This window comes from Solea solea, chromosome 18 (assembly GCF_958295425.1).
Source record: "Solea solea chromosome 18, fSolSol10.1, whole genome shotgun sequence".
Taxonomy (NCBI): domain Eukaryota; kingdom Metazoa; phylum Chordata; class Actinopteri; order Pleuronectiformes; family Soleidae; genus Solea; species Solea solea.
The window spans coordinates 7,167,107-7,190,849 of NC_081151.1; the positions used below are offsets into that span (position 1 = coordinate 7,167,107).

At 41.9% G+C, this 23,743-nt stretch overlaps 3 protein-coding genes and 1 long non-coding RNA gene across 14 annotated transcripts in view; 1 reads left to right on the forward strand and 3 right to left on the reverse strand.

Moving 5' to 3' along the window:
* The window catches only part of LOC131445184 (uncharacterized), a 50,539-nt gene extending 38,111 nt beyond the window's left edge, over window positions 1–12,428 (forward strand). For both annotated transcript variants that reach the window (XR_009233814.1, XR_009233815.1), the window contains one exon: window positions 12,321–12,428. This is a non-coding gene — a long non-coding RNA (uncharacterized LOC131445184). The remainder of the gene's footprint in view (window positions 1–12,320) is intronic.
* On the reverse strand, window positions 106–5,941 carry LOC131445182 (eukaryotic translation initiation factor 5A-1-like). 2 transcript variants are annotated; one of them, XM_058616092.1, is made up of 5 exons: window positions 5,782–5,941; window positions 4,409–4,578; window positions 4,181–4,285; window positions 3,258–3,389; window positions 106–2,765 (listed from the first exon to the last, which is right to left on the reverse strand). In XM_058616092.1, exons 2-5 carry the CDS (start codon window positions 4,568–4,570, stop codon window positions 2,706–2,708), a joined length of 459 nt encoding a protein of 152 aa, XP_058472075.1. In that variant the 5' UTR covers window positions 4,571–4,578; window positions 5,782–5,941; the 3' UTR covers window positions 106–2,705. The 2 variants fall into 2 exon arrangements, with proteins under 2 accessions (XP_058472075.1, XP_058472076.1); XM_058616093.1 differs by lacking the exon at window positions 5,782–5,941 and adding an exon at window positions 5,291–5,308.
* slc2a2 (solute carrier family 2 member 2) lies at window positions 6,677–14,585 on the reverse strand. Of its 2 annotated transcripts, none has more exons than XM_058616090.1 (12): window positions 14,492–14,585; window positions 13,489–13,584; window positions 12,310–12,515; window positions 12,082–12,206; window positions 11,314–11,429; window positions 11,065–11,227; window positions 9,806–9,912; window positions 9,399–9,479; window positions 9,077–9,181; window positions 8,892–8,993; window positions 8,021–8,224; window positions 6,677–7,927 (listed from the first exon to the last, which is right to left on the reverse strand). In XM_058616090.1, exons 1-12 carry the CDS (start codon window positions 14,504–14,506, stop codon window positions 7,724–7,726), a joined length of 1,524 nt encoding a protein of 507 aa, XP_058472073.1. In that variant the 5' UTR covers window positions 14,507–14,585; the 3' UTR covers window positions 6,677–7,723. The 2 variants fall into 2 exon arrangements, with proteins under 2 accessions (XP_058472073.1, XP_058472074.1); XM_058616091.1 differs by having other exon boundaries at window positions 13,489–13,581; window positions 14,492–14,580.
* Window positions 14,586–16,918: 2,333 nt separating this feature from the next.
* tnika (TRAF2 and NCK interacting kinase a) overlaps window positions 16,919–23,743 on the reverse strand; it is a 52,494-nt gene continuing 45,669 nt past the window's right edge. For all 8 annotated transcript variants that reach the window (XM_058614959.1, XM_058614966.1, XM_058614964.1 and 5 more), the window contains 13 exons: window positions 23,051–23,119; window positions 22,786–22,892; window positions 22,567–22,669; window positions 21,916–22,065; window positions 21,364–21,466; window positions 21,114–21,284; window positions 20,885–21,028; window positions 20,122–20,256; window positions 19,720–19,820; window positions 19,411–19,560; window positions 17,562–17,721; window positions 17,179–17,318; window positions 16,919–17,066 (listed from right to left, as the gene is read on the reverse strand). In XM_058614959.1, coding sequence (XP_058470942.1) covers window positions 16,983–17,066; window positions 17,179–17,318; window positions 17,562–17,721; window positions 19,411–19,560; window positions 19,720–19,820; window positions 20,122–20,256; window positions 20,885–21,028; window positions 21,114–21,284; window positions 21,364–21,466; window positions 21,916–22,065; window positions 22,567–22,669; window positions 22,786–22,892; window positions 23,051–23,119 — 1,617 coding nt within the window. In that variant the 3' untranslated portion in view covers window positions 16,919–16,982. The remainder of the gene's footprint in view (window positions 17,067–17,178; window positions 17,319–17,561; window positions 17,722–19,410; window positions 19,561–19,719; window positions 19,821–20,121; window positions 20,257–20,884; window positions 21,029–21,113; window positions 21,285–21,363; window positions 21,467–21,915; window positions 22,066–22,566; window positions 22,670–22,785; window positions 22,893–23,050; window positions 23,120–23,743) is intronic.

A 23,743-nucleotide genomic window follows, 5' to 3' on the forward strand; every position in this document is an offset into this window, starting at 1 on the left:
CCACTTTAAAGCCTATTCTTCTCAAGGTTTTGATCATTTACAAAAACTCTAAAATGACCAAATGAACTTGGAGGAATTAGTTGTTTTCCATGAGCAGACAGTCAATTCATTTCTGGGTGCTAGTAACTTTATTTTGCCTACACAGAACAAATAAGACAGTTGTGATAATCAAGACAGCAGCCATACATTTGTTAGGAGAGAAGTCTGCATCTTTATGCTCCAGAAGTGATTCAAGGTCAGATTCCACCTAAAACCTGTGCCAACGTCAGAATTCATGAGCTACAAGACCAACTTCCCGTGGTATCATAACACACTGTACCTATTCTAAAACATAAAATAAACCCCATTGTTGCAAGTATAATTAAGCAGCATTTAAACCATAAACAGAGACTAAGTGGAGGACAGGAAATGTCTGACCGATGCCAGAATGGACTAAAAGGAACAAAAAAAGAAAATTTAACTTTTTAAAAACAAAAAAAACACACTAAATACCCATCCTCACTACTGACACAATTTAAGTAACACATGTCTAAACAGTCAGTTTGAAGCCCTGAGAAAATAACTAATAACACTCAATTTAACCGTTTGCTGCACACCCAGATCTGCATGTGAAGCTGACAAGGACAAGACCACCTTCCGCTTTCCAGTCCATTTTATGGCACACTCCTTTTGGTCACAAGAAAACACAGGTTCCATTGACAATTGTTTGAGGTGAAGAGAGGAAGTCCGCTTAAAAGCAAAAGACAAAAAGTCTCCTGGTAAGAAATCCCTGCTACTGGAACGGGATGGATGGGATGACATAACCCTCATTTCATAGGACCAGGACTATGGACATGTACACACACACACAAACACGTGATCAAGCCCTTACAGAGTAATCATCGGTCAGACACACACGGAGAACAGTTTACAGCAGAGGATCACTGTCAAGATGGTGGCAATTTGGGCTACAAATCAGAGGCTAGACCTGCTTAGTAACTCAGTGGGAACAGAGAGTAACATTTCCCACATTTGACTGAATATAAACAAATGTAAGGTTTCAATAAGATCTTTTCTTACGCCTCACTTCTGCATTAGGAAGCAATACAAAAGGCTTCCACCGGCACATGGCATGTTTACAACTAAAATGACGCAGCCCATATACGTATGCATTCTTGGGGCTCACTTCTCCCTGAGAATGATGCAATAAGTTTGAGGAACAACAGCCTGAAGTAGTGAAGCATCATTTAGTTCTCCGGCACATTTTCAGTCATCTGAGCAAATAACGTGCACATTTGACTACAGAGGAGTAACGTTTTTACTAAACTGCTCAATCAAAAGTTAATTGACCAAACACTTGACCTGGTTGAGGATATAAATTCTTAATATGAATTTCTGACAAAAGGATTTTGTCAAAATAGGCAAGAAGAATCCAGGCTTGCATTAGTACCAGCAAGAGGTCAATGAACAAAATGTTAAGTATTAAGTATTGCTGTGGCCAAACTACACAAGTGGAAAGCTCATATGGCTTACCCATGTGGACTGACCGCTAATAAACAGATCTAAATGAGCCAGCGCATATGAGCAGGATATCAATTTTGTTTGCCATGTCACATTAATCCAAATGTCCTGATAAAAAAGGGGTAAATTGTTAATATTACACTTTATTTTGTAGGAGGTAGTGAAGACAATGGGCAACATGAAAACGCAGGTTCTACGGCAACACAAAACCTGCGCATTAATGCAATGCATATTGAGACATTGTTATTCTGTGCCATTAATAGAAAACTTTTTCTCTATTTTTTTTTTTTTTTTTACAAAAGTTACAATCCATGTCAAAGTGTAGACTCTGCAAATCCTTAACATCAAATTTAAATCTGTTGTCACACCTCAAAACATTCCCTTCCTCCACGAAAGGTCTCAATGGAGAGAAAAACAAAAAGTAAAAATGGCTTCACCCCACCACCCAAGATCATCCAAGATCAGGCTTGTTCAGATTCAAAACAGCTCAGAGAGCCCCCCGTTGGAACAGTCCAATCTTACAGATGCCCAGTTATATGCGCAACAGACTTGCCACACAATTAGCTCCTGAAGTGCGGAGTAAATAACATGATGCCGTCTACATAGATGAACTGCCAAGGCATGTTTACACAAGATATCGTCAAGTTTGCATGGACATAGAGATCTACTCATAGTCAGAGGCAAAGGCTGATTTTAAGGCTCGAGCCTGCATGACATGGAATGACGGATGAAAAAACAAGGTAGAATTTAAGTCGAAAAGAAGCAGTAGCATTAACTGTACATGTGAGTTGAAATACATGTTCGGTCAAAGACTGATTTAAAAAAAAAAAAAAAAAAAACTATTAACCACAACTTTAAATATACATTTCTAAAAAGGAATGTTACAAATTCCTAGAATAATATTACTACCTGCAAAACGAAGATGCATTTGCTCATTAACTTCGGTGATCGTGGGGAATGCCAGTCAGCCGTAAGCCCATGATGCAGCAGAAGCTGAGCCAGTCCAGATTTTAAGATTTCATTTGACCAGCATTCACTACATTTCCAAGCACTTACATAAAGCTATGATTATAGTTGGACAAACACAGCAACTCAACTTTTACCAATGCTGTGTAAACGTGGGCTGAGCTTTGGTGACGCTTGAAAACCATGGCAAAGGATGACAATGTAAGGATGTGAGGTCTCCAAGCGTTATCCTCAATTAGTTACTTCGTGTGCTTTACGGTAATTACTTGCTCTTCACCTACAGCCTCGAGCACAGTGACCTGAAAAACAGAAGATCAAAAGCCAGTTGAGACAGTTTTGTTTTCTTTTTAGAGCAATCATGACTAGATTTGCATTCATAAACGACTTGTTGAGTTAGCACAGATTTAAATTTGACTATATATGCGAACATACCTGTCACTAACTGACCAGCTCATTATGATGTTTTCTTTACACACGTTTCGAACATTATGTGCAATAAAAACAAAGCTGTAGTCACAAGCACTCTCTCGTCAACTAGGTGTAAAGAAGTTTTCAGGCAGTCCAAGTTTAGTGCTTTGAGGACAGAGCTTTGACAAGCGTATATTGGAGGAGTTAGGATGCATTAATTGCAATATAACCTGCCATTACAAGCTTTCCAGACTCCTACTACACCATATTTTTCTTATTTTTGACCAAACAATGTTACGTTTATCATGGCATAAAGATAAATGTTTCATAAACAAACTTGAGCTTCAACAGTTGCTCAGGATAAGCCAGGCCATAGAACTTACCATTACTTCTTCGCCATTTTGAAACCAGGTGTCAATGTCTTTGCCCAGGTCATTTTCTGGCAGTTTAAGATCCTCTCTGGTCACTCCCGCGTCATCCATGAGACTCAAGTAACCATCCGAGATGTCCGCTACCTGATATTGGCCACCAGGAAAGAAACAAATAAGACCAACATGAAAGAAAAGTTAATAGACATACAACACCGATCAAATACAGTATAACCAATAACATTCAACGTAAACACCCAAAGTTAAAACCTAAAGTGCTAGTTGACAGTCCTATCAATACACATTACAGTTATCAGATTGCAATATAAAATTAACTGAACACTCTAGAAACAAACGAGGGTTTGACTGATTATATTTGAGTTTTGATTTGGGGAAAAAAAGTGACATTATGATAATTTTTGCAAACAACTTTTGGCAAGAAAAACATGCAATAATTCAAGGAAACCCATACAAAAGACTTGGGCTGTAAATTCTGTGACTTTTTCCTTAACCAATAGTTAATCTATAACACACAAACACTTTTTCTTAAATTTTAATTGGGGTACATCCCTAGTCGAGACACTAATCAAGTGATCCAAAAGATAATCATGGCTTTGCATTTTTTAGTGAATTTAAATCCAAAGAGCTGCATCTAATCATGGGAGAAACGGAAAGTAGCCAAGTCTAAACCTGTGTAACCAGTTTATCCTTTGACAACTGCTGCGGAGACAGTTCAACTACTACACACGACACACCCATTCAGCAAATAGGACACATTCTCCAAAGGCACAATTTTGTGTTTAAAACAAATCATAGTTACAGCTGTATTGTGGTGTCTAAACAAATGTCAAACCATTCTGTATCGACAAGGAAAACTGTCTACTGAGAACCCCTTTGTAACAAAGTGACAAAAGAGGATTGAAAAAAAGATGACTTGCCTGATACTCCTTCCTTTTTGCATTTGGGACCTCCATGTTGTGGGTAGATGGGCATATATCTTCATACTTTTTTTGAGTAAAGATGTCGACTCCAACAAGGTGAACCTTTAAGAACAACATAACTTTCTGGATTTAGTCTCCAGCCAGGGTGGGTGTGGACAAACTAGGAAACATCAAAAATGTGCCTTGAGCTCTGCATTCCAAATAGGATGCACCGTATGCCTTTACCTTGGCATGTCCATGCTTGCCAGTCTTTGAGGTAGACATGTCAACTATCTTACAGGGATGTCCTTTCAGCATGACATGGCCATTCTTCCTCAACGCAGAGCACTGCATGGGGTATGTCAGAGAAGCCCCGGAGTCCACGATGTCGAATGACTCATCTCCCATGATGCACTCTGTTATGCGAGACCCAACAGGAGACCAAGAACAAACATTAAAAACATTATTAAAGTCTGACTGACGGTAGAAAAACCTGTTAAATTAAGACTACTCGACAGACAGCTTGGCAGACATTCATCTCATTCATTGGGCAGCTGAGTCACCAGATTCTTTGTTCATCTGGTAATAATTTAGTTTGGTCTTTGCAACCTGTGGAAGATCTGAGAGCTGCATGTCTTCATTTCCATCCAAACCACAAACGGGGAAATTATCTTTTCGATTACTTAAGTTAACATTCAAAAGTATAAGAACTGTAAATCTATTGTCGCTCCACTTCCTCATTAACTCACACACACTTGCGCAATAATTATTTCAGAGTAGGGCTGAAACAATTATTCGATTATTAATCAATGACTAAATTAAGTGTGAAGCATTTTGATAATCAATTAACGGGTTTGAGAGTTTTTTCATTATTAAAACAAGATGTATGAATACTTTCTGGTACAAAAAAAATCATTAAAACTCAATCATTTAGGTTTGAGGGCATAACAAGACATTTGAGAACGTCATCATTTCCAGGTTTCAAAGACACTGATCGACATTTTTCAACATTTTATGAACCGAACGATTACTCGATTAATCGAGAGTTTAATATTAATCGATTGTGAAAATAATCGTTGCTAGCACCACTATTTCAGAGTACACAATCCTGTATCAATAACTTAGTACCTGGAAAGTCAAGAGCTGCCGTTGGCCGCTAGTGTGTAACGTTTCCTTGTACAAAGTGTTCCGGTGAAACGCGTTAACGTCTTTAGCATGTCAACTAGCTCACCGACTCATCACTTTCACAGCATAGTCAATACAATTACTCAAGTTGGCCTCACATTGGCTACTAACTTCGGCTTTAAACGCTAGACGCCACAAAACTGTTCTAAAAGTCGTTAGCCACGTTAGCTCACAAACACGACCCACACCCATGGACAGTGACTGACAAGGATATGCTAATGTTAGCCAAACCAGCGTGGCAGCCTGTTACAGTTACAGACCAAGCATTTCGTATCACTACTAGTTTAGCAAGTTACTGATTAACCACGGAGACTCCAGACCAACCCAAAAAATACCACACATTCGCCGAGCTGCCACTACACCTCAAAACGAAGGCCTTCTGAGTAAGCGGGCGTCAAAATTGTTACCATTTAGCCACTGGGTGTTTAGCTTACCTTTGTTCCTGCTAGCACCAAGAGAAGAAGGAGTTACTTGACATACGTGGAGCTTTTGTACCAGGAGGGGCAGGTACAGGCTCCGGTGACAGGGAGTGGAGGAGGAGGGGGAATGAGTAGGTCGGCTCCGTCACGACGTTTCCTCCCACCTGTCGATCTCCTTTCCGGAAGTTTATGACATCAAAAATAAGCAAGTAAGCGCTTGTCTTCTTCTTCTACTTTTTTGAGGTTGCATAGCAGTTGGCAAACCAGGATTTGGTACATTACTGCCACCATCTGGTATAAAGTGTGGTTAAAAATGTTAGCAATTCACTACTGCTTAAAATAATAATAATAATTTGCCATACCATTGCAATGACAACCTTTCCCTGGATAAATTGACACAGTATTTGATTACAGGTTATTTTGTGTCTTAACTTTTGGATCATATTTTATCTTTCTCTTTGATACTTTTGACATTAAGTTAAAACACACTGAAGGGTTTCCTCCTGCGCACAGTGATCACATCCCATTGTTTTTGCCAACTCCGCTTTAGTTTTTGTCTAATGATGCTCTTCATTTCCATCCCTTCAACCATCTCCTACCGCTTAGTCCTCCACATGAGAAATGCGGTTGCTGGTACCAGTCCCAGCTGACATAGGACAACCTGCATTTGTCTGGTCTTTCTTATTCATTAAAATAACATTGACAAAATATCAAACAATGGGAATAGAATGTTGACCCCATGAACCGCTGATAAAATGACCAATTTACTTCCGTTACATTGTGGTCAGAATGAAAATGATCTTAGCTATGGTAGTAAAATTAACAATTGTGTTAAAATGACACTTACGAGTTAAACTTATAAAACTGATTCAAACATTTGAGAAAATCAGGGAACAAATGGATATGGAGATATGTTCACTGTCAGGTTTATTGCATCAATACATATACAGAAAAACAACAATGAAAAACGACAAACCACTAAGAAAATGTTTGAATTAAAATGCTATTGCGGTGACGACCTTTCCCTGCGGCCTTGTTTGACCTCCGTTTTGCCAGATTGTCATGATCAGCTGAAAAACCTTTTTGTCATTGAGTAAAAAAGAAATGTTATTGGTGTAAACACATAAGAAAAAATACAGGACCAAAACATTTTCACAAGGGGTATGAAACAGTCCATAAGTGATAATAAGTGGTTTTCTCCACCAGCCATGTGAACTTATGCATTTATTCGTATTTTCAAATTTTATAAATTCAATCCGATTTTAAACATTTTGAGTGCTTTTTGCTCAGGTGTGTTTACATAGTTGGTGAAAATGATTTTTTTTTTTGTGCAGCTATACGACTAGCCGTTACAATGCTCCGGGACTACTTAATTGTTACTTTATTAAAAGACCTTTACTTAGAGGTTATCCGACTGCAATCAAGCTCTCCGACACATATCTGATAGTGTATTGTAAACCCGTTGTACTGTACAATGTTTGAAAAAAATTCAAATTAAAAGTCAGATTCGCCCCCCCGATACGAAATTATTATCAACTTTGAGATGGAATAAAAGCATACTTTTCTACGCCCAGAGTGAACTACTGCCGAATTGAAACACTGATCATAAAAACCGCAGGGTTATAGGAGGATAACCTCTTAATAAAAGTCTTTTAATAAAGTAACAATTAAGTAGTCCCTGAGTATCACTGGTCTTTTGGGATTTGCCAGTGTTTTGGGACTTGCTGGTGTTTTGGGAATCTGCAGCTCGTTTCTCCTCCTGCATGTGCTTTGGGTCGTTGCAGTGTGTTTGCCCCTGACACTTAGAGTTGATTTTGTGTACTGTAGCTCTCATAACACTGTGGCATAATATTTGTGAACCAAGTAGTCGTCAAAAAACTGTCACGATATTCACTCACATCTGAAAGACAAACCGTCACACACACACACACACACACACACACACACAGCCGTCACATTAGGCATCTGTGGCTGTTTTGAGCTGCTGCATTTCACTAATGTCTTTGGGACTCGCCGCCAGCTCCTTCCGTCCCTTCTGGAAGATGGCGGCGATCTCCTCAAACGTTTTCCCTTTGGTCTCAGGGACCCGAAGGTACGTGAACACGGTGAAACCAAGAAGCAGCACTGCAAAAATGATGAACACATAACAGCCCAGCCAAGCCTGAAAAACAACAACAACACCAAAACAAAGGAAAAGTCAGCAGGGTCAGTTTGCGTGATATTGTGTGTGTAGGTTTACGAGAGTACTGTTTACCTGTATATAAGAGAAGGTCATGCCTACAATGAAGTTGCTGGTCCAGTTGCAGCAGCCAGCCAGAGCAATAGCTGCAGGCCGAGGCCCCTGGCTGAACAGTTCTGCCACTATGAACCATGGAATAGGCCCCGGACCAATTTCAAAGAAAGCCACAAAGAGGAAGATGGCCGACATGCTGACGTAGCTCATCCACGAGAACTGACTCTGCAAGTAGAGAGTCATCTGGGTGACTTCAACATCATGAATTCAGTTTGCTTGCTTGCAAAGACTGCTCAGGCAAATAATAAAAAGTGAATGACAGTTTTGTTGTAGCCATGGCAACTGAGCAGATGCAGACAAGAGAGATTTTACCAGACATTGAAAAATGTATACTTGCTTAATAGAATTGAACTTAAAGGAGCTTAAATTTCTCACACAACCTCCAGTGGCCGGCAGACTGACTTTTATTAACTGAAGTTGAGTTGCATTTTCTGTGAAAATCTCAAGGGTGTGACGTCGCTGGCTGCTGTTTGCCCAAAGCAGGAGTGGAGAAAATTCATGCTGTTTATTTTTTTTCCTTTCTGAATTTTCTCTGAATTCTGAGATTAAATCATCATCTGACTTTATGATGATGTGAACATTTGAAATATACGGAAGAGCATTAGAGCGAGGAAGAGTATTATTCTGAGATTAAAGTCAGAATTCTCTTTCTTTCTTTTGTTTATTTATTTATTTATTTATTTTTTTTACACGTGGCCCTGATACTCTTCCGTGAGAATATAGCGTCCAAAAAGAGCAAAGCTGCAAAAATCATTTGAAAACTGGGTGACGCTCACCACACAAGTGAAGCTCAGGTCAAAACGCTCATGCCCTGACACCTGGTTGAACGAACCTGGAAAGCGAGGCCCACTGTCATGATGATCGCACAGCAGCACATCCCTCCCAGACCAACGAGAGTCAGGGAACGTCTGCCCGCCTTATCCACTAGTGCAACCTGGAACACACAGTAAACTGCTCAGTGGGACGTGTGTGTGTGTGTGTGTGTGTAAAAGGGTAAGAAAGTGTGTGGCTACTCACAGACACCATAGTGAAAACTGTATTGATGACCCCAACTCCTATAGTGGCATAAACAGGCTGACTGATGCCCGCCTGAGTGAAGATGGCTGTAGAGAAGTAAAATATCTTGAAGGCAGAACAAAAAAGAGATTTTCCATTACTGCACAGTCAAAACAGGAACAAATAAGCAATTTAACTAAGTCATTTTTATCAGGAAATATATGATGAAAAATGTTGGAATCGGACACAACTCCTTATATGGACATCCTGGGGGGTGGGGGGGTGTTTATAGGTCACCCTATTCAGATTCAAAAGGCAGAGACGAGATTCATTTGCCACTCACTCCGTTGATGCCGGAAAACTGTTGCGAGAGATGCATCATGAGGGCAACGAACAGCTGCTGTCTGTAGACAGAGGAGCGGATCTCCACAGAAATAAAGACACACAAGAACCTCGTCATTCGTTTGTAGTGGATTTCTACAGCACATTGATACATTTTAGTTTAAGGCTGTGGCGCGTACATTATTATGACGTTATTTTGGTGCCTCCTTACTTTGAAAATGTTAGGTTACTTGTGTAACCCCCGGTTTCTCTGAGTAGCATGAGTGAGTGTTAATGTATGATTAATAACAAGGTAACTATGGACCATCACGTGACAAATAAGCTTTCATAGCGCATTAATGTTACTGCTCTACGGTTGCTGGGTCAATTGGACATGTTGCACTTTCATGACTTCAAATGGAGACCTACCAAAGAAAGGAGAGACACCCTGGGCTCCTTGTCAGCCTCCTCTTTCTCTCTCCGCATTTCCTCGAGATCTGCGGTGGTGTCGTACTGCCCTTTAAGACGACACAGACCTGCAAAGAAACAACCACACGATATATCTTCAGCCAAGTGTACACAAACAGTTAACCCTGTCATTTATATAATTACATAATTATATAATGACATTATAAAATAGAAGATATTTTTGGTGTTTTTACACAGATTAAACAGAAGAAGTAAGCAGTGCTTTGTGTCCATAGCTTTATTTATATACCGTATATATATATATGTATATATATGTATATATATACATATATATACACATATATATATATATATATATATATATATACATATATACATATATATTTATACATATATATATATATATATGTATATATATATATCACTGTCTGAACACTGTCCTGCATGTTTTAGATCAGGGCTCTCAAACTCTGACCCGGGGGCCACTGAGTGCGTGTAGGGTCAGTAAAAGCTGTTGCGTGGGGGTGAGTGATATGAGCTTCAAATGATTTAAAAATATGCTATTTTTATTCCCTTTTTTACATGTATTTTATTGCCTTGCATGAGCTTTTAAGTCCTTGTATTTATTCTGTCAATAATCCATGATTCTGTACAGCACAATCACAGTCCACTGTGATTGTTTTAAAGCGCTTTACAGATAACCTTGGATTGCATTGGGAGAATTTCAAAATAAAAGCATGCGTTCTGATATGAAAGAAACGTATTTATGATGCAAAATGAATCTATTCATTCGAAAAAAACATGAAAAAAAAATTAAATTGACTTACTATGACTTGATACTGACATGAATATTCTAAAACATGCAGGGCAGTGTTCCCTGAGGACCAGGGTTGGGAAACACTGGTATGTATGATACAGGGCCACACAGTTGGTCTAGTGGTTAGCACTCTTGCCTTTGCAAGAAGACCCGGGTTCTCCGGCTTCCTCCCACAGTCTAAAAACATGCAATATGGGGATCAGGTAAATTGGACACTCTCATGGGTGTGAGTGTGAGAGTGAGTGGTTGTTTGTCTCTATGTGTGGCCCTACGATGGACTGCCGAACTGTCCATAAAGCTTTCGACGTTGGATGGATATATAATACAGCAACAGACGTGACAGTGGATTGGTTCCTTTACTATATCTACAAAAAAAGTGTATACTATGTGCTTCTGCATAGTCTAATAAAATGAGATATCGCAAGACGAGTGTGATTCTTACTGATCCGAGCCTCTTCCTCCTCGCCCAGTATAATGAAAAGGTAACGTGGGCTCTCGGGACAAAAGGGCAGCAGAATGGACTGCAACACTGCCGGAGCTCCAGACAGACCAAGTAACAGAGGCCACATGTCATCATTACCGAGCACAAAGTCCAAGCCTATTACCTGCGAGCGCAGACGAATGCAAGTTCAGCAATAATATGTTTGGGGTGTTGTTTGGCTGTGCAACTGTGCTGTTGTTCAAGCCTCACCTGGCTGATTAGGATGCCAACGACAATAGCCAGCTGGTGCAATGTTCCCAGAGCCCCTCGGTAAGCCTTGGGTGCAATCTCTCCAATGTACATGGGCACGAGTCCCGATGTCAACCCTGAAACACACACACGATGCCAGGGATTATAGTGCACTACCTGTCTATGAATGGATTCAACTCTCAACTAAACTCACAAAGCAAGGCAATTTACAGTCAAGTGCATGTAAAGCAAAATGCAGATGCTCCTTTTTGACACATTATATATGCGCTAGATGGATCTGTCCCTCCGAGGCGAGGACCGAGGCGATCTGATGAGAAAAAAAAATTTCATTTTTACCAACTACTTAAACGCACCTGAGCAAAACGTACTCAAATTTGTGAAATTTGGAAATACGTCACAGTTCGAAGTCCGCTTGGCTCGTTTTTATGAACAAAAACAAAAGGAAAAACGGACAAATTTTGTGACTTTGGCCCAATTATCGCTTCTTTATAATACTACTAAAAACGAATCATAACTTTGACTCAACAACTACATAAATCCTTTTTTTTTAAAGCCTGAACATGTGACCTATAAACACACACCCCCAGGATGTCCATATAAGGAGCTGTGTATTATTCCCACTGCCTATTATTACCATAGGTTAAAAAAGGGTTAATAAACAATTAAACAAAAAAAATTGTTCTGTATTGTTTTTCACCTTTTTTTTTTTTTTTTTAACTGATCACAAAAAAGGAAGGAAAGATCTTTGGCAAGTATGCTTTACTATACCGCAGTAAAAGCCCATGACAGCACGGCCTGAGATGACCATAATGTGAGGTTTCCACATTCTGCACAGCCCCATCAGCAGTCCAGCAGCAACTGCCAGAACATTGACCATTAACATGCCTTTTACCCTGCATGTCCGAAAGAGACACATAAAAAGCAGGATGTCAGATGTTTATAAGGTTGTTTGTTTTGTTTTTCCCCCCACTAATATTTACCTCTTTCCTTTCTCACCTTCCTTTCAGGTCTCCAACAAAGCCCACCAGAAAGGACGACAACACGCCGCCAATGGAGAAGATCGCCACGGACAGCGACCAGTACATGACCACAGTCGGATGTTGACCCACCTCGGGCAAGTCTTCTTCTGTGCTGTTTTGCGAAAAGACAGCGGACTCCTCTGTCCAGACACCCAGGGAGCGGGCATAATGCTTTTCAATCACCTATGACAATGACACCAGGCTTCACTGAACACAAACCACAGCTGCAATTGTTGCTGACATTGTTGCCTATTTTTATGGGTGTAAACAATGTTGCCTCCTGCCAAAAGGATATTGTTTTGGTTGCGAGTTGTGTGATGTCGGCCATCAGATCTCTATTAAAGAAGACCTGAAACTGAGACCATTAAATGTAAGTTGGAAGTATAGGGTCATTTTCCCATAGACTTCCATACAAATGAAGTCCTTTGTTTGTTTGTTTGTTTTTGCAGCCAGCAGAGTCGCCCACTAGTGGCTATTCAGTATATTCCCACGTCCTGATTCGCTTCACTGGCAAAATTGCATCACTGTATCTTACATTTAGTGTCCAGTTGACCTAATTGACCCCCATTACTGCATGTTTTTGGACTGTGGGAGGAAGCCGGAGAAAACCCACGCACACACGGGGAGAACATACCAACTCCATGCAGAAAGGCCCTTGTTCCAACCAGTGCTCTGGTAATAACCACTACACCAAACGTGTAAAGTCCCATATCATAACTAGGTGTTCCCGTAATCAAATTAATTAAGTAATATAACATTTGAACCTGCCAGTTGCCTGTCATGGTTATCTTTAAACCAATAAACCAATCTTGACATCAAAAACCTCAGGTACCCATTATCCGCCCTGTGCTAAATACAGTAGGTCAACTGTGGACCTGATCTTGAGCTGCACGATTGTGGACACAAGATCAGGGATTGTAATCCACACAGGGACTAATGACGACATGCCTCAGCAGCAGCAGTGCTCTCCGACTGCAGAGTTTCAGATTAAGAAACTCATTGATTGTGAAGCTAATGTACTGAATCATCAATCTTCAGATTCCCAGTAGAAATGTGTTCTTTTTCTCGAGGTGACGAAAGAACAAGGACAGAGTTAGTTGTGGCCAGCCCTGGGAGAGAATAGGAGTACGCTACCGGTGGATTAGTTAGAGTTTACCTTCTGTGGCGCGTTGATGACTCCGAGGCTGTAGCCGTACTGCAGGGAGCCCAGAGCGGCTGTGAACACGGCCATGGCCAGTGTGCCTGATAACTGCTGCAAAGGTCAAAGGTGAGGACACACTGATATACACTGTAGGTCCTTGAATAAACACATACACACAACAGGCAGACACACGTGTTTAAACAGCCACTTGGCGCCGGGTTATTATAGTGAACGAAAACTAACAAAATAGCTGGAATAAAAGGGTTTGAGGTTTTTTTTCTTTGTAAATTCATTTCATACATAATCCCTTTGGATTCATATGGACAGAAGGATATGCGAGTTAAACATACAATGTCAGAAAATGTTGCTCAGTGTCTCTCAAACCTAGGAAATGACTCAGTTTGAATGATTTCTTTGAAAAGTATTCACATTTAAGAAGCTGTAAAATCAGAAAAAAATCCTTAAAACACACAAACCGATTAATCGGTTATCATAATAGACGACAATTCATTTAATAATCGATTCATCGTTTCAGCCCTAGTTCAACATACCATTGGTTATGTAGTTAACTGGGTTGAGATGGTGAATCCAACCTCGAGTCTTTTATTGGGTTTATTGTTTGTTTGTTTTTAAATGTTGCTCATGTTTTTCCTGAAAACCTACTCGTTTTAAAAACAAAACGTCTAAACCGTTATAACCCTAACCTATAACTTAGTCGTCACAAATGAAAAGACATCAATAGATTCCTATCTGTGTTATAGTGAGTGCGTACAGATGTTACACAGGTTTGTTTGTGCTCTAACGTGTATGAAGTCATTCAATAAAAAGAAGTGACGACGCACGACGGAGCCGACTCAAAGCTTCTGAGCATCTCTCACGGCTTAAGCTTCATTTTTTCCAGCACTGTAGTGACCACAGGAACACGTCCTTACACGACTCAGAGGGAAGAGGTCACATTATGTCACGTAACTCCGTTTTAAATTCAAAACATCACTCTCGTGCCAAAGGATTCTCTTACCTTTGCAGACTCCATGATGGGTCCAGAGAGACAGCCAGGAGGCTAATGATCAATGGAGCTGTGCGCTCAATCACGCTTTGTCCACTCTCTAATCGAGCGACACATGCATGACCACACGCACATGGACACGCAGACGCAAACAGCAGTGCTGCTGGCAGGGGAACCGACATGCAACTGGAGTCTTATTCCTCCTTTGTACATTAACACATTTTGTCTCATTTAAAAGAAAATTATCAGATTATGTTGGTGGGTAACACAGCCCAGAGGGATTATTGCCATTTCAGGTGCACTTTGATACAATTAATGGCAGTGTATCTCTCTATCTGTCACACACACACACATGCACACATGCACACAGTGGCTGTTAATGATTGTTAAACTTCAGGGGTGGACAAAGTCTGAGGGTCGACACTGATAGAAAATGTGCATCGTTGCAAAAACAAACAAAAAAAAAAAAGGGGGAGGGGGGCAGCAAAAAGAAAAACATCAGAGTCTCGCCAAACAACAACAAATGTCACAAAACCTCTGAGGCGTAATGCTCTAGTTTCATTTATTTCTCTCTTACAGCATCTCTTTTACAAAACAAATCAATCCCAGAACAGGAACATTAGTAATGTGCTTTGAAAAGAAAAAAGAAAACGACAAGAATTAAGAATACAGTGGTTTTTCTATCTTTGAAAGGAGAGCGCTCAGTGTAATGACCGTCATGTCATGGTAACATTGCCCCAAAATTCACATATTATGCTCAGTTGTGCACGCACACACGCACACACGCACACACACACACAGGGAAGACTGGTGGCTTCTTCAGCTTGGTTCGTTATTGCTAAATGTTAGCCCCCCCCCCCCCCCCCCCCCCCACAGAGATCAGTGAACCTAACGTACAGAAACCGCTACTGCATGGATGTGCAAAAAGTACGGCGACGATTCTTCTCTGAAAACGCAAAAAAAAAAAAAAAAAAATGAATAATTGAACTTATATGAACTTAATATTCAGGAGGAAAAGTGGAACACTTTCGTCATGCGATGCAATGACTCCTTTCAGAGAACCAATCAAGTCTTAAGGTTGTTAATGTCACGTGTTAAGGTTGAAGACAATAACGCACGCATACACACACAAAAAAATATGTGTAAACTAAACCGCATAGGCAATAAAATCCATTAATTATAAAATAAAAAACGAGTGGTGACCTCTCGGCCTGGTTTTAGTCGGTTACGTCATACGCTTGGCACCGTACGCACACAGTTGGGAGGCCAAAATCAGGAGAGCCAATCACTGCGGAGATACACACCACAGCTTTCACAACACACACACACACACACACACACACACACACAGTATTCCCGGTAGCTCATACCCCGCTGATGTCGCCGTCGCTTTTAATTTCCGACGGTGATGCGGGCGCGAGTAGCCGGAATATTGTTGTCTTCAAGGCAACAGAATCATCCACCAATATTGAAGAAGATAACTCCATAAACCTGCTTGTAAACACACTCTCTCTCTCACACACACACACACACACACAGAATGACTGGACTTTGTTTTGTCGACATTTTCTTCAATATCCTACGATTCCTGATTTTAGAGACGCGTGTGCTGTGCAATTCATCGAGCTTCAATTAAGACTAAGCTGACCGCAAAAACTGCTACACAAAAAAAAAACAGAAGAAGGAGAAGAAGAAGAAGAATGAACACAATAACGTGCGCATTGTTCATTTTAATGTTACAGTATACCTGATGCAGCACCTTCAGAGAGGAGTGAAAAGTGTGTGGGGAGATAAGTGATGACGGAGAGGTGACGGAAGAAAGGGAAAGAGGAAGACGGGAGAGAAAACACTTCATGGACCAGTGGTTTCATATTAAAGGGACACGGACATCGTCTTTGCATACTATGTCTACCTGCCTACGACGGCAGAGTCTCTATCAGCAATCGAACACCAAATCACAACCTCGAGGAGGTGCAGGAGGAGGAAGGGGAGTGACAGGAGGAGAAGGGAAATCAATACCCGTCGTCCCTCGGCCGGCCCCCCCTTTTGTGCTCCGTCACATCCAGAGGAAACTATTTCAATTGATATCAAATCGTAATCCCGCCGATGAGGGCAAGATCTAACAGGAAGAGAGGAAGGAGCAGAGGAGTATTCTTCAACAGCTGTCCGTTTGCAGGGGGGGGGGGGAGACTAAAAAGGAGAAAGATTTACAGACAGACACAGAAAGAGAATATTTGGAGAGTTAGTGGCACCGGTTTGCCAGTCAGTTGTGTATCAATGGCTTCTGCACGACCCGACATCATCTGCTGGACACGACCTCTTCACTTAGCACACGCTTGTGTTGTCGTTTGTTTTTTTTTCCTTACATCGTTTTTTTTTGGGGTCTCTCCAGTGTTAAAATAGTTCACTCGCGGCCTCTCGGGGAGTCGGGTTCGTTTGTGTGTGTGACGTGCCGCGGGTGGGGCCTAAGGTGAGTCAGAAGAGGGGACAGTGGGAGGAGCCATCACCAGTTCATCATAGAGTTTCTGTTGAGAGTCATGAAGAAAACTTGGCTGCTGCCTCCCGAACGCACCGATGCAAAGAACACCTATGGAGAGAAGGACGATACAACGAATTATTGGCCGAGTATAACTGCTTTGAGTTAATTGACCATGCTTTCTGGAAGCCACCAACCATGTTTCTACGACTGTGCGTCCTACCTTGTCGTTCCGCTCGCAGAGGAACTTGAGTCTCTGGGCTCTCTTGTGCATAAAGACGCCGTCCAGATGACCCGTTTCCACAGAGCGGATCTCTATGGCTTTCTCACCCCAGCCCATAATCTGGTTGGAATGAATGTAGGCTGGCAAAACGGGAGACACATAAATGGCACATGAGCGATTTTTTAACGACTAGAACCTTCTGCCGACACGCTAAAATGGACCAAATTTTAAAAACAAAAATGAAATACAAGAGAGTTGCGTCTGCATGATTTAAGTGCAGCATCTTATTTCCATCTTTTCTGATTAATCTGATGATATCTTTACATGGGATTAAACGCTAAAACATTGCAGTTGTTTTCCATGTCGGGGGGGGGGGGGCATACCAACAGAGGTAGGCATCTCTCCCCACTGAAGCACCACGTCCTTTGTGATTCGACCGTAGGTGTTCACGTAGACGCCCTCGTCCTCGTAACACAGCAGCATCTCCATCCCGTCGGTCTTGGGCAGCACCACGATGGCGTGGGGCGTCACCTGACTCTGGATCTGATGCAAGCGAAAACATTTTTGAAAAGGGCTTTCATCTAATCTGCCATGATGTACGTCAGATTAAAAATATTGCTGGTGTTAACACCGCTACACGAATCTGTCGGACTGTGGACTATATTAGTGTGTGTTTAATCCTCTAAAGAGCAGTTTGGAAGGAGCGTCTGAGAAGCCTTTTTTCCCCATATAAACTGCAAAAAAAGAAGGCTAATATTAGCACTTTTCTACAGCATTAATGAACAGAAAGAGCATTAGAAGCGGAAGAAGTGGCGGCACACATGTCGACGGAGGAGGAGGAGGAGAGACCACGACTGCACTAACATATGATGAGCAACAACTCATGACTCATTAGGTGGTGAAAAAAGTCATTTTTGGCCACAAGGATGATCCACATTCACACAGGAACACCCCTGTTTGTACTTCAGGCATATTTTAGTGTATTTTATTTATTCATCATCATTTTTATTGTTTTATTGTTGTTGTTGTTGTCTCCTGAAGATGGAGACGGCCACCTAGAATGTCTCTTGGCAGTGTTATAGACATTCACTGCATTCAGACACATGATAAAGACTATTGACAGAATTCAGGGAAAAAAAAAAAATATATATATATATATATATATAAAAATATAGATATTTTGAATTTTAATCCGGTCTATGGTCTTCAAAGAGTCCCCGATATGATCTTGTGCTTGTGCACAGTGGGATTCCGGGATTGTGAGGATACAGTACACAGGCAGATTAGATGTTAATCTCCCGCTGCCTTGGAAACATGCGGCGACAGCAGAGGACAACATTTCTTTGCTGTGCATTTGGAGTTCGTGTGGATCAGATACATTAATGACCAACATCTATTAGATGATCCCTGCTGCTGAAAAAACAACAACAAACCTTTCACTTTTAATGGGGAGAATAAAGTTGCTTTAAGAGCAAATCGGGCAATGATGATGAAGTCAGTATGGCAGCGTGTAGATCTACCTAAAGTACCTAAAAGGGATACTTTTATAGTAAAAGTACAAGTATCTTACCAGGAAATGACTTTGGTAGAAGTTGAAGTCATTTTCTTTTGTTATATTACTTAAATTAAAGTCTTAAAGTTCATGACATTTACTGTACTTAAGTATCAAAAGTCATTTTCTGACATAAAGTTAGGCTTGAGCCATGGTGGCTCAGTGGTAGGGCGAGTTGTCTTTCAACTGGAAGGTTGTGGGTTCAATTCCTGGCTCTGCTTGCGAGGTCGTAAACCCATCATTTTATGTTCATTTCCGTGACGTCTACCGTGGCCAAGATGGATTTTTTTTTTCATGCTAAACCAAATGCATTAATGCACTAATGAACTGCGCTGTGAACACAGCAGTGAAAAGGAAGCAAAGGACACAGTACTTTCTGTGCATTTTCCGCAGGACATCACCTTTATCTGCGAAGGAGAGAGGAGCGGAAGCACAAATGGAAGGTGAAGAACACAGCAAGTCATTCGGAGTTCATGAATATTCTTTCGTTATGAAAACCCTCGCGAGTTTGCTGCGTGGATACTTGTTTACGTTCCGATCCGATTTTGTGCAATCTTGCTTTTCTTTCCCTGTTTTCCTTTCTCAGGGTTGTCTTTTGATTATCTACTTATTGCATTCATATTTTATGTTGCTGCTTACTTCATTTATATGTCATGTTATATACACACACACACACTTACATGTGAGGGGATGTAGATGTCGTAAGGGTTGCCCGAGTCCACGTCGACGACGTGGAAGCCCACGCTGGAGCCGTAGATGACTTTTAACCGCTGACCTTCCTCCACCGTCAAGTCGACCAGCTGGGGGCGGTGCTGCAGCTCAGTGAAGGACTATAAAAAAAGAAAGAAAAGAAGACGACGGGGAATGAGGGATAGCAGATATGCAGTTAGGGGCATGGAGTGGAAAAAGACAAAGTCAGAAGCCAATGGACGACGAAATGGATCGGCCACAGCGAACCAGTGCAAGAGTTCAGGGGTTTCCTTCCATACCTTGAAGGCCATAAACTTGTGGTAGGGTTTGGGAGCCCAGGCGTAGATTTCCACTGAGTTCTTCAGAGCGATAACCAGAAATTTGATCCGCTCGTATTTTACTGGAAAGGAACAGGCACCCAATGTTTGTCACTTCTCAGCACGTACATAACATTTCATTTAAATAAAAGGTGATGCTTTTTCATTTCACTCAGGATCAAACCTATCTCTAAATATCTGACATTTATCACAAGAAATATTATACGATGTGAAAAATACATACGTTAGAATAACAAAAAATGAGGTGCAGCCTCATAAGGACCACGTTTGGGTCTCCATGACGAGGTCAGTGCCAGAAAAAGGTCCAAAATACAAGAACAAACACACACACAAACACGCGGTATACACATAAACAATCCTTACCAACTTTATAATGCACACAGCCCTCCAGCTCTCCCACTGTAATCCAGCCCTGCTTCTTTTCCACCTCAGGGTCGTTGTGTAATATTCGGTTTCTCAGCCAGGACAAGTAGTAGACGCGCAACTTGTTCTTTTTCCCTAAGAGAGAGAGAGAGAGAGGGAGAGAGAGAGAGAGAGAGAGGGAGAGAGAGAGAGAGAGAGGGAAAGACAGCAGGAGAAAGAAAGGCGAGACACCGAATTTATTGGATTGACATGTCAAAATGAATGAAAGACCTATCCAGCTGTAAACTGTAAACATCGGCAGAATATGTGGCCATTGTGAGACATTATACCTCAATATAACAGACTCCAAATGTTCTTGTTTGTTTTAAATAATAATAAACTTTATATATACATATATATATAGCACCTTTCAAAACACAAGTCCTTTACAAGCCGTATAATAAAGGGAAAACAAAAACAGACGGCAATCACAACATAAAACAGAACGTAATCAAACAATAAAAGCAGTAAAAACACAAATCAAAATCACTATAAAAGTCCTGTAAAAGCACACTTGTAAAAGGGATTTATAAGAGGATAATGAAGGTAGGTTATTCTCAGTGGAACTGAGTCACTGGGGACCTCAGATTATGACCGGGCACACGTGGCGTTAAAAGGTCAACAATGTCCAAAGAGGGGCCCTAAAAGCAACCAGTAAAATCTTTAAATCAGTTCTAAACATGGACCGTTTGACGGTGAAATGGTAGTCATGTGTGAGACCTACCAGATATTGTGACTAATACATTGAGACCCTCCAGCACGTCCATCTGCAGGAAGCGGCGCCTGGTGATGAGGTTGTACACTTTCCCCTGTCCACTGCGGTCAAGCAGCATCAAGCCATTCTCCGTCCCGACCAGTAAGTTGACGCCTGAACACACACAAAAAAAAAGAAGCTACAGCGACATGAAGGTTTTTCTTTTGTTGTGGGACGAACGACGGTTGCGCCCTCCTACCCCAGAGTGCGGCGCACAGGATCTCAGAGTTGAAGCGCTTCTTGTACTTGCGGATCTCGGGCGTGTCGCTGTGGGGGCGGATGTTGGTCGGGTTCACGTTGACCACGGAGATCTTTCTGGCTTCGTTTAGTCTGGCCTGCTCCTGCCTCAGCAGCTCGTTTGCAAACATGGCTAGGGCACCACAGAAGGGACAGTAAGTGAGTAAAAAGAGTGTGCATATTTCAGCGAAACGATGTGACGAGACAAATACCTGCCGCTGAGTTGTCATCATCGTCATTTTCACTCGGGGAGGTCTGATAGACGCGCGTATCAACAAATGGCGTAAAGGATGTGTTCGAGCCACTAATACCAAACTGTTTTGGGGGGAAAAAAAACAGGAATAGTGTTGTGTGAATACACAATAATTGAAATCTGGTATTTCCATAGATCGCACACAAAAATGGACATAGTCTTTCGGTTTAAACCAGAGACAGTTGCACAAAGAACCCAGTTTGAGTCGAACTCTGTGGAAACACGAGCCCTAATTAATTAAACTTGATTGATAACATCTCAAACACTAGTGTCGGGTCTTCTTCAATAGAACACGACGTCACTTTTGTAAATGATGCTACAAATGAGGGGTAAATGAACGATTAAGCATAGCACACGTGAGTAAACATTGGTGCGATCGACGGCTCCACTTCCATTTTTAGAAGAGAACACATATGTGTGGATTTCCTTTCAACTCAGTGAGAGACTTAACTACATTTTTCCACACGTCTGCACCCAGGAAGGATATTAGCATGTGTGGTTGTGTGCGCACCTCTGCCATGTCGCTAAGTTCCTGCAGGGCGCTGGTGGGCGTAGCTGAGGGGGAGTGGCTCTGCTGTACCAGGTCGGGGAGGTTGCCGTGGTTGCCGTGACTTCCAAAGCCGTTGCTCTCCGTGTGACCTCCTCTCCTCCTCTCTTCCGCCTGCAACAGAACGAGAAAGAAGGGTGCTGACATGACACAGGATAAGATGCAGAATAAAAGTGTCATTGAACACACTGAGTGGAGTGGGAGTGAAGACATTTTGGCTGGTCCTCACGTTCTCTCACCGTTTAAGTTAGAGTTGGGTTTAATTTAGGGTTAGGCATTTAGTTGTGATGGTTAAGGTTAGGGTAAGGGGCAAGGGAATGTAAAGTGTCTATGAGTGTCTTCACTACGATTGCTGTGCAAACGTGTGTGTGTGTGTTGAGGACTAAAAATCATAGAAACCATACAGAGTGGGGACATTTTGGCTGGTCCTCACATCTTTAAAGGGCTTTTTGGGGGGTAAAAATCCAGTTTTAGGGTTAGGTTAGGGGTTAGTTGTGATGGTTAAGGTTAGGATAAGGGGCAAGGGAATGTTTAGTGTCTATGAGGCTCACTCCACACTTCCAATGCTGCACAAACCTGTGCTGTGTGTGTGTGTGTGTGTGTTTTATTTAGTACCTCTCTCATCACTTGAGTGCTGTCCTTGGAGCTATTATAGGCCTCTCCCAAGGAGTCCTCCGTCAGCCCTCCATAAGACTCGCCACTGCTCTGCACTGCTGGCCTGCAACACACACACACACACACACACACACACGCGCGCGCGGCACGTATATGTCAATGCAAATGGACGGTGATGGAAACAGGGTATGCGGCGAGAAACAGACGGGAGGAGCTTACATGATGCGTGGGATGTCACTAACAGCAACGGTCCCGTCGTGACCCACCGTCTCCCCGTCGTCGTCGCTGCTCTCTGACTCGTCACTCGAGGACGAATAGTCGGTCACCTTCATTAGAGGAAGAGAGGGCTACACATTGCATGAATGCTGACATGAATATCCAGTTACTCATTACAAAGTTGATCAGTGTTTTTGTTTTGTTTGAATTATTAGAATAATGCTATTCTTTGTTGTATATGTTTCTGTATACGTCGTCATCACAGTACCTTGACTGGGGGCCTGGTGCCCTCCTCTACCCTCAGTTCTCGGAGTTCTTTAGCCAGTGCACTTAGGTCCTATAAAGAAGGAAAGAGAACAACAAAGTCACTCACTTTGGGGAAACTAAGAGGCCAAACCACATACAAGAGTGAAGGGAGCAGAGAAGTACGAAGAGTTAGACAAGCCATCAGCATCATGTCAAGAGGACAACTGATTTGTCATCCCATAAAAACATCCAGGTTCCCTGCAACAAGAGTGCATATCTGAGAGCATTTTTTCTTCAAGTAACACTAAAAGGAGTGATCACAGAGGAGCACTTTTAATCTCTCACAAGCAACTATTATGAACACGTCTGATATACAGATAATCGGGCTTAAAGAATTAATGGAGTGCAGCATCAACCTCATCAAGCTCCTCTACCCCATCATTTCATCTCCTTCCTCCTCCCTCTCCCAGTCAAAACCGAGCCAATGGATCAGACCAAATCATGCACATGGAAGTTTGGGGGGTGGGGTGAGGGGGGTGGGCTTACCAGCTCCTCCTGACCAGTAACCGTGACAACAGTAAAACAGGAAAAGAGATTTAGAGAGTGTTCAGGTGCTTGGTTCCACACACACACACACGCGAACACACCGCATGCATGCATACACCGTCCACATACGCCGTCTGAGGCATGTGTGTAGAAGCACACATGCACTGCC